The 10945-nt window shown below is 45.3% G+C and overlaps 1 protein-coding gene across 1 annotated transcript in view; it reads left to right on the top strand.

The window, feature by feature from the left end:
• The first annotated feature begins 2266 nt into the window (after positions 1-2266).
• Positions 2267-10945, top strand: part of LOC137526030 (uncharacterized) — a 113735-nt gene continuing 105056 nt past the window's right edge. The window contains exon 1 of the mRNA XM_068247242.1: positions 2267-2534. Within this exon, the coding sequence (XP_068103343.1) occupies positions 2267-2534 (268 nt within the window). The remainder of the gene's footprint in view (positions 2535-10945) is intronic.

Raw genomic sequence — 10945 nt, 5'->3', positions numbered from 1 at the left:
ACCAATAATCTGTGCAGTCAAAATCATCAATGCCCCCATCGATGAATACCTCAGGGGGTCTATTTTACAGAATTTGACAGACTCTTTACCTCAGACTTCATCAAAAGCGGGCTGTATTGGAAAATGCAAGCGTGTGATTTATGGTCTTTGAAGGTTCAATAATTGACAACTTCTTCTAAGCACTGTATTGGACTAAAGCAATAGTCTAGCCACACATATGTGGTATCGTTTTATTCAGAAGGAATTACTGAATCATTTGTGGGGTGAATTTCTACAATACTTCAAAGCGTGTCTGTCACAAAACAGAAAAACTGACATGTCTGAATAAAAAAATGATTTTTTCTTTTTGTCGTTATACATTCCATCAATTTCCACCAATAATCTGTGCAGTCAAAATCACCAATGCCCCCATCGATGGATACCTCAGGAGGTCTAGTTTACAGAATGGGGTCATTTTGGCGGGAATTTGACAGACTTTTTACCTCAGACTTCATCAAAAGCGGGCTGTGCTGGGAAATGCAAGCGTGTGATTTATGGTCTTTGAAGGTTCAATTATTGACAACTTCTTCTAAGCTCTGTATTGGACTAAAGCAATAGTCTAGCCACACATATTTGGTATCGTTTTATTCAGAAGGAATTACTGAATCATTTGTGGGGTGAATTTCTACAATACTTCAAAGCATGTCTGTCACAAAACAGAAAAACTGACATGTCTGAATAAAAAAATGATTTTTTCTTTTTGTCGTTATACATTCCATCAATTTCCACCAATAATCTGTGCAGTCAAAATCACCAATGCCCCCATCGATGGATACCTCAGGAGGTCTAGTTTACAGAATGGGGTCATTTTGGCGGGAATTTGACAGACTTTTTACCTCAGACTTCATCAAAAGCGGGCTGTGCTGGGAAATGCAAGCGTGTGATTTATGGTCTTTGAAGGTTCAATTATTGGCAACTTCTTCTAAGCTCTGTATTGGACTAAAGCAATAGTCTAGCCACACATATTTGGTATCGTTTTATTCAGAAGGAATTACTGAATCATTTGTGAGGTGAATTTCTACAATACTTTAAAGCATGTCTGTCAAAAAACAGAAAAAACTGACATGTCTGAATACAAAAATGATTATTTGTTTTTTGTCGTTATACATTCCATCAATTTCCACCAATAATCTGTGCAGTCAAAATCACCAATGCCCCCATCGATGGATACCTCAGGAAGTCTAGTTTACAGAATGGGGTCATTTTGGCGGGAATTTGACAGACTTTTTACCTCAGACTTCATCAAAAGCAGGCTGTGCTGGGAAATGCAAGCGTGTGATTTATGGTCTTTGAAAGTTTAATAATTGACAACTTCTTCTAAGCTCTGTATTGGACTAAAGCAATAGTCTAGCCACACATATTTGGTATCGTTTTATTCAGAAGGAATTACTGAATCATTTGTGGGGTGAATTTCTACAATACTTCAAAGCATGTCTGGCAAAAAACAGAAAAAACTGACATGTCTGAACAAAAAAAAATGATTTTTTTCTTTTTGTCGTTATACATTCCATCAATTTCCACCAATAATCTGTGCAGTCAAAATCACCAATGCCCCCATCGATGGATACCTCAGGAGGTCTAGTTTACAGAATGGGGTCATTTTGGTGGGAATGTTACTATTTCAGTGACTTAGTGCTTCAGAGAAGTGATGTACAACGCAGAAAACAAGCATTGTAGATTTTGTTCACTGAAAAGCAAAATTACACTTTTTTTCACAGTCTCTACAATGTACCAAAGATGTAAATAGTTTTCATTTTTTTTGCACATCTATATTAGAAACATATGGCAGAATACATTTTGAAAAGAATTTATGTTTTAATTCAACATATATACATATTTTTGGTTGAAAATTTCAGACAATATACATTTTTTTACTTTTTTTTAGCATAAATTCTCTTAAAAAACATATAAAATTCCATTATCAATATAATTAAGTGGTATAGATAAAAAGCCCTATTTGTTCTGAAAAAAACAATATCACATTTGTTTGGATAGACCAAAAATTTACTGAAATATCTAAACTCAAACAAAGCATGTCAAAACCAAAAAAAACGCTCTGGTCCTTAAGGCCATTTTATATGTTGGTCCTTAAGTGGTTAAGATTCCTTAAAGCGACTGTGTTATCATTTTCTAACATACATTCTTTTTTGTTAACAGCTAATGGAATTAGTCACCCACGGAAAATAACTCTGTTTCCAGCCTACTAGCAATACGCCCATAACAAAACATGTCACTCTACGCTATCGGCATCTTTTCAAGGTCCGCAAAAGATAACTATCAGTGGCTAATGGATCATTTGCAGAAATCTGATATTGGGAAATGGTTACATGTGTGCAGCGTCTATGGATCCAGAGATCACCGGTTATTCAAACCTGAGATGTCAAAATGCCGGTTTGCGATTCTCTACCACACGGTGAATCATGGCCAAATGAACATAGCTGAAGTCCCAGATTCCCTATACTACTATGAGCTCAGAGCCCTGAGCAGGCACCTTGGTAAGACCATTCAATATGTTTATATAGTTTCATACTCTCAATAGATTTACTGTATACTCCATAGAGTACATGCTGTAGCAGTGCTGATCACACTCCTTCCTTCCACTCTCCTTCCTTAATGCATACACCCTGTGTGCATACCCTTGCATACAGGTAACCTCCCCCCCTTAAACCCCTACCCTCCCTCCCCCCAGCCAGCCAATCATGGCAATCAGCTCTCATAGGCTTCACCCTATGAGAGCCAATCGCTCTCTTGTCCCCCAGGGGGACAGCCGTGTCACACGGCTGTCCCCAGTGCAGTGCTGCTGCTGATCGCAGCGCTGCACCATGTAAATAGACGGCGATCACGCCGTCTAACAGTCTCCCGAGCGGCAATAGCCAATCGGAGACTGAAGGTGGGGCGGAGCTCCGCCCCCCAAGCAGGAGGTGCGCGCAGCCTGCGTGCGATCTCCTACAAAACAGAGCCCCAGGACTTTACGCCAATCGGCGTTAGGCGGTCCTGGGGCTGCCGCCGCGGCCACGCCCATCGGCGTGACGCGGTCCGCAAGAGGTTAATCTCTTGAGAACCACAGTGTTAAGCCCACCTAAAGACCAGGACATTTTTTGTAAAATAGGCCACTGCAGCTTTAAAGGGAACCTTAACTGAGAGGGATATGGATGTTTCCTTTTAAACAATACCAGTTGCCTGGTGTCCTGGTGATCTATTTGGCTGCAGTAGTGATCGAGCCACAACCCTGAAACAAGCAAGCAGCTAATCCAGTCTGACTTCAGTCAGAGCATCTGATCTGCATGCTTGTTCAGGGGCTGTGGCTAAAAGTATTAGAGACACAGGATCAGCAGGAGAGTCAGGCAACTGGTATTAGTTTAAAAGCAAAAATCCATATCCTTCTCAGTTTAGGTTCCCTTCAAGGCCTCACTGCAGGGCCGCACAACACAGCACACAAGTGATTCCCCCCTTCCTCCTTTTCTCCCCATCAACAGAGCTTTCTGTTTTGCCGTCTAACAGTCTCCGAGCTGCTCCCGAGGAGCTCCGTCTACCAAGCAGGAGATGCGCATGCGGCGCACGCTCGATCCCCTGCAAAAGCAAGCCCCTGGACTTTACGCCGATCGGCGTTAGGCGGTCCTGGGCTGCCCATCGGCGGGACACGGTTGGCAATAGGTGAAGTAGGTGAAGGTCTCTGCCCCTTTAAAGGATACCTGAGGTGACATATGACATGATGAGATAGACATGTGTATGTATAGTGCCTAGCACACACATAACTAGGCTGTGTTCCTTTTGTTTTCTTTCTCTGCCTGAAAGAGTTAAATATCAGGTATGTAAGTGGCTTAATCAGTCCCAGACAGGAAGTGACTACAGTGTGACCCTCACTAATAAGAAATTCCAACTATAAAACACTTTCCTAGCAGAAAATGGCTTCTGAGAGCAGGAAAGAGATACAAAGGGTCAACAATTCATAGATTTTAGCTTTGGCATACTTCAATGAATGTGTCATTGAGCAAAAACAATAAAACAGTTAAAACTTAAAAAGTAGATTTAAACATAAAATCAAACTGTGTAATATCTTAACAAGTCATTTTTATAAGAAGGAAGATCGATACAATCGTTTATTTCATTAGTTTATTTTCACCTCGAGTGTCCTTTAAGGACCAGAGACCGCTGGTACAAGAAACGGCGGAACCTCGATGGATACCGACGAATTGCCGCACATACCCGCTGCAATCGCTGTCACTGCCGCACGTCAGGAACCTTGGCCACCCACTCTGTGGTCTATATGACGGCGGAATTCCTGTGAGCCGGTCAGGAGCCGCTTTCATTGGCTCCTGACCCTGTCATTCAATGTAAGCCAATGGGAGTTGCTTACATTGATAGACAATTTCATTGGCTCCTGATGAGCTCCCAGGGCTCTGTCGTCATAGAGACAGGCAGAGCAAGTGAGCTGCGGTGAGAGACGTCGGGATTCAGCGGTGAGATCGGCAGGAGCGACTGGAACGGCGGATGCGTGCAGCAGAGGCTGATTGAAATCAACGCCCTGCCAGCCAGGTAACCACCAAAATAGGGCGTAGATTTCAATTAGATTGGTACTAAAGTAGTTAAAAGATAGCTTACCTCACCTGCCAGAAGCCATCACATTATCCGCCATGTGGTCCCCTATCCCTATAGGAACAGTGTGCTTCACTATTGTATACCAGAACAACACCTTTGTACAGCGCTCATTTCTTACAGTGCTACTTACACCCTGACTGGAAACACCAACAGCCTGTGTATGCATGTTAAGTGTAAAGCTGCATACACACTTTATATAACTGTCTCCTGTAGTTATTCCCTGCTGCTGTTTAACTTTGGAAGTTGTAGTTAATTAGCTGTAGCTGTAGTTACGGTAATTAAAACTACAGATGTCATTTTTATGGTGGCCATACATGGTACCATTTTTTCATACAATCTTACCATTTCTATTTAGTATAAGGGTAAATTAAGTGAATCTACTGAAGGGATAATTTAGGCAGTTCCCTTATACTACATAGAAGTGGTAAGAGTGGATGAAAAAATTGTACCATGTATGGCCACCACTAGACTTATTTTACTAGGATGTTTATCAAGCATTTTAAATGTCTGACCTTGTGCAATTCACATACATGTCACTGTATCATTCACTTCACGCAAGAAGCATTTGTTGGATTCCAAATAAAAGGACATGACTGCATCCAGAGACTTTTCAGAGAGGTTGCTAATTGAAAATACCAGATAGGTATGAAATAACCTGTTGCAGCCAGTAACAATGCAACCACGTCCACCGTTTAGCCCCACCCAACTAAAAGAGTGTGCTGATGACACAGAACATTTTGGGTGTCTGAATTTTTTGTCCGTAAAAAAAAAATATACGTTGGCAACCCTGGTGCAGGACAGCAGAGCCATGCAGAGGATCCATGGGGTGGGGGGTACGGTGCCTCAAATTTTAAAAAGGGGTACCAATAACTTGTGAAAAAGTATGTATATTATTCTCCAGAAAGCAATATTAGGTATAAGATAGTTCTATCCGGATATCTCCCAGTAAACCTGTGTGGGGGAGGGGGGGTCAATCTTACCTGTTTGACGTCTTCTTCATCCGTCCCCGCTTCCTACGATGCGGTCCAAGCGGCGGTCACGTGATTAAAAATTTCCTCCTTCCAGGTTGGAGTAGGACGTGTTTGTAATCATGTGACGCGTGTGGAGCGCATAGTGGAAGGCGCCGAGGGACGGACGAAGAAGTTGTCAGACAGGTAAGATTGACCCCCCCTCCCCCGCACAGGTTTACTTGGAAATATCCAGATAGCAACTGATCCTTATATTATTCAATGTAAGGAGTGCATAAATGGTGGTGAGCAACACAAGTCTGAAACAGTTAAAAATCACGCGATCACAATTGAACTATTGAACTAAGGCCACTTTTTTAAATTTGTACATCCCAACTTATCCTGGTTTTACACCTATTTGCGGTGCAATTTGCGGTGCGATCCTCTGCCCCCATTGCATCGCACCACACCGCGCAAAATGTGGCAGAGGACACTGACAGGGTCATATGCAAAGCGCCCCTCTCCCAGTGATGTACTCCCTGCTGGACAGAAAGTATATCACTAAAATTCCCGCTTTCCCCGTCATATTCCCATTGTTCTGTGCATGCGCCGCACCACTACCATCAACATTTTTAAAAATTCTGCCTCGCCCATTGACTTATGTTACTTCCATCGCCTCTGTCTCACTGCTGAAGTCTGACAGTAACGCGCTGTTGACTTTCCGGCGACTCGGCGGCCAACCTGCACTTCCGGCGCAGCGGCATGTGACAAGTGTGGTAAGTGTGCTAGGCCCCATTGCCTTGCATTGCCGTTGCATTACCTTGTGATAAAACAGGGTAGCACAACACAGGGTTCCTGTGCAAGTTAAAAAGGAGCCTTAAGTATTGAGAGCATAGTAGCACACTAAGGGTCCTTTCACACTGGCGCTGAGTGGTGTGGCAACTCGTCACACTGCTACCGCAGCCTAATGAAACCCTATGGGGAAGTTCATACTTCCCACGTTGCGGTACACTGCGTCCGAAGTGCCAAATTTAATGCTAACGCCGAACTATGTTACCATGCGGAATCTGTGGCGATCTGCAGAGGCCCGGAACTCATGTTAGTCTATGGCGTCGCAGGGTCCTTTAACGACGTTGGCGGTGCGACGTCGCAGTGTGCATGCGCAGAAGCGTATTTTTACAATATGTTTCTGCATACCCGAAGCAGGAAGTGACTGCAAGCATGCGTCACTTCCTGTTTGGTGGGTGGTCAGACAGGGAACATTGTCTACTAACGCGGTAATTGGTGTGATACGGTGTGATGGGTGCGACGCATCGCTAACGCCAATAACAGTATGAAACCATCCTGAAAGTGGCTAGGAGGGGGAGAATATGTAAGGGCCCCTTTCCTGTATATCTGAATATGCAGTGTTTCCCTGCATGTGAGGTGGATGGAGAAACGCTGCCTGTTCAGACCCCAGCATGCCATGTGAATTGCTTGCCGGTGCTGCCGTTTTCTGTAGCGTGCATCTGAATACCCATAGCATGGCATGGTGAAATTAGGTCACCAAAAATGTGTGGAACCATTGAAAGTTCGTATACATTTTCGTTCATGCCTAAGTATAGCACAACTGCTATGCTGGACTTGTACAATTAGTAAATAAGTACCAAATGAGCATACAATTAAGCCTGGTACACACCATGCAGGGTCCCGTCAGATAGATGGGTCGAATAGATAATTTCTGACAGGTCCGATCTGATTTCTGATCGTTTTTCTAATAAGTAATCAGAAAATCTATCGGAAAAACGATCGGAAAACCGATCAGATCTCTCGGAAATTATCTATCGACCCATCTATCTGATGGGAAATTGCATGGTGTGTACCAGGCATTAAGCCCCATCTACACCATGCAATTTTTTGTCCGATTTGATTTGATTCCATTCATTGATTCGATTCGATTCAATCTGCCATGTTTGATCGGGATTCGATTCAATTTGCCATCATTATGCAATGGCAAATTGAATCGAATTGAATCCCGAACTGACATGTCGGATTGAATCAAATCGAATCAATGAATCGAATCAAATTGAATCGGACAAAACATTTGTATGGTGTAGATGGGGCTTAACTCCTAGGCTAGGAGTAATTGTATGCTTAGGAATGACAGTTCTCTATGTTATCTTATCAGCACAGTACAGCTGGTTAAAGTACAAAGGCCCTTATGCAAATGAAGAGGAAGGGAAACCGAGAGCCCAATACATGCAAATATATTATCCAAATGACTTTTTCACCTGAGTTTTCTTCCAGGTGATATTTTTACACCTTGTCATTAGAGGCGGCCCGAACAGTTAGCTGGCAGATAGTTCCCGGCGAATTTCCGTTGTTTGAGTTCTCAGCGAACGTTGACCCCTTACCTCACAGTCAGCAGACACATGGCAATCAATTAGCCAGCATCCCCTCCTGGACCCCCCACCCCCTATAAAAAAGCAGTTGCAGTGGCCATATTGGATTATTCTCTGCTGGCTAGTTACTGTTAGTGAGAGCAGGGACAGACTTGCTGCAGATATGTAGGGAAAGCATTAGCTAGACCTGTGTTGTTGTTCCTTACTTGCTGTGATTGCACCCCAAACAGTACATTGATCTCCTGTGTTTTGTTTTTTTGTACACTCCACAGCCCACTGACACCCAGAGCTGTGTGCACACTATTGCTGTTGCTACATTAAGTTGCAGGCACAAAACCACTCCAGTGCATTATTATTTCACTGTATTCTGATAGTACTATTGCATTCCTCTGTGTGTAATAGAGATGTCGCGAACCTGCGATTTTCGGTTTGCGAACCCCGCTAGCGAACCTTCGCGGAAGGTTCGGTTCGCGGAAAAGTCCGCAAACTGTAATAGACTTCAATGGGGATGCAAACTTTGAAAAATAGAAAAAAATATGCTGGCCACAAAAGTGATGGAAAAGATGTTTCAAGGGGTCCAACACCTGGAGGGGGGCATGGCGGAGTGGAATACATGCCAAAAGTCCCGGGGAAAAATCTGGATGTGACGCAAAACAGCGTTTTAAGGGCAGAAATCACATTGAATGCTAAATTGCAGGCCTAAAGTGCTTTAAAACATCTTGCATGTGTATACATCAATCAGGGAGTGTAATTAGAGTTTTGCTTCACACTGACACACCAAACTCACTGTGTAACGCACCGCAAAGAAGGCCGTGCTGGGCGCAACATGACCAGAGTGCAGGCCATGGCAGTTTTCCAGCCCATATGGTCGCCGGGCTGTGGTAGCTCAATGATAGAACAACAGTGACTGTCCAGCTGATCAAATTTGGTCTGACCACAATGAAGCAACGACCTTATTATCTTTTGTGTCCCACCCCCACCCGAGACACTCAAATAGCCGGCGGTCATTGCTTCATTGTGATACGCAAGCCCCTTCACCGCGGCAAGGTAATGATCACAAAGGGGGATGGGCACATGTACATGCCTTTTGTTTTTTTGTTGCAGCTGCCCGCAGTGCAGCCAGAAAAATTAGGCAGGCATGTACACGCACCAGAAAAATTAAAGTAGCGGCCGCTGCTAGCAGCGGCCTTAAAAATTCAGGAATCCGCCTAGAATCCTGGACACTGTTGGTGGTGGCGGAGAAAGCAAGCGGCCTGCAGGCAGAGATGCTGTGTGTGGGGACTGACTTAGTCTTCGGTCATGCAGTAGCCCTCCGTGATCCATTCCTCATTCATTTTGCTAAAGGTCAGGTACTGAACACTGTCGTGACTTAGGCGACTTTTCTTCTCAGTGACTATGCCTCCAGCTGCACTGAAGGTCCTTTCTGACAGGACGCTTGCGGCAGGGCAAGAGAGAAGTTGGATGGCAAATTGGGACAGCTCTGGCCACAGGTCAAGCCTGCGCAACCAGTAGTCCAAGGGTTCATTGTCGCTTTTCGCAGTGTCTACATCCACACTCAAGGCCAGGTAGTCGGCTACCTGCCGCTCCAGGCATTGGTGGAGGGTGGATCCGGAAGGACTATGGTGAGGAGTTGGACTAAATAATGTCCGCATGTCCGACATCACCCTGAAATCGCTGGAGCATCCTGTCCTTGCCTGCGTGGACTTGGGAGGAGGAGGGTTACTGCCAGTGGTACCTTGATTGCGTTGTGCAGCCACATCACCCTTAAACGCATTGTAAAGCATCATCGACAGCTTGTTCTACAAGTGCTGCATCCTTTCCGCCTTCTGTTGAGTTGGTAACAGGTCCGCCACTTTGTGCCTGTACCGAGGGTCTAGTAGCGTGGCCACCCAGTACAGGTCAATCGCCTTGAGTTTTTTGATACGGGGGTCCCTCAACAGGCTGGACAACATGAAAGAGGCCATCTGCACAAAGCTGGATGCAGACGTACTCTCCATCTCCTCTTGCTCTTCCTCAGTGATGGGACGCAACTCCTCTTCCTCCCCCCAGCCACGAACAATACCACGGGAATGTGGAGCAGCAGAAGCCCCCTGTGACAGCTGCCGCGGTTGTTCTTCTTCCGCCGCCTCTTCCTCCTCTACAGAAACACCTTCCTCATCACCATCATCAGAGTCTGACTCCTCTCCTTCCCCACACAACTCCTCTTCTTCCTCCTCCTCCTCCCCCTCTGTGCTGCCGCAGGTGTTGTGGAATCATCGGGTTCGGATGTAAATCGCTCCCACGACTCCTGCTGCCGTAACTGTTCTCGCTCACGCTCCTCCACAGCTGTATCCACCACTCTACGCACAGCAAGCTCCAGGAAGTAGGCATAGGGGATCAAGTCACTGATGGTGCCCTCAGTGCGACTCACCAGTTTGGTCACCTCCTCAAAGGGCTCCATGACCCTGCATGCATTTTGCATCAGTGTCCAGTTGTTGGGCCACAACATCCACATCCTCCCAGATTGTGTCCTTGTACTGTAATAATACAGGTACTGGGTGACGGCTTTCTCCTGGTCTAGCAGGCGAGAGAACATCAGCAGGGTGGCTATCGCAAATCAGGCGTCTCACCGGCAAGTTGTTTCTACGCTGAATGTCCGCAAAGCGTGCCATGGCCATGTAAGAGTGCCTGAAATGCCCACACAACTTCCTGGCCTGCTTCAGGACATCCTCTAAGCCTGGGTACTTGGACACAAATCTTTGCACGACCAGATTCAGCACATGTGCCATGCAGGGTATGTGTGTCAGCTTTCCCAAATTCAATGCAGAAATGAGATTGCTGCCGTTGTCACACACCACATTGCCGATCTCAAGCTTGTGCGGGGTCAGCCATTGCTCCACCTGTTTGTTAAGAGCAGCCAGGAGAGCTGCTCCAGTGTCACACTCCGCTTTCAGGCAAGACATGTCCAACACTGCGTGACACCGTCATACCTGGCATGCA

The sequence above is a fragment of the Hyperolius riggenbachi genome, chromosome 7 (genome assembly GCF_040937935.1).
Source record: "Hyperolius riggenbachi isolate aHypRig1 chromosome 7, aHypRig1.pri, whole genome shotgun sequence".
NCBI classification, from domain to species: Eukaryota; Metazoa; Chordata; class Amphibia; order Anura; family Hyperoliidae; genus Hyperolius; species Hyperolius riggenbachi.
The sequence above is the reverse complement of the archived record's forward strand: the minus strand, read 5'-3'. Positions and strand labels throughout refer to the sequence as shown.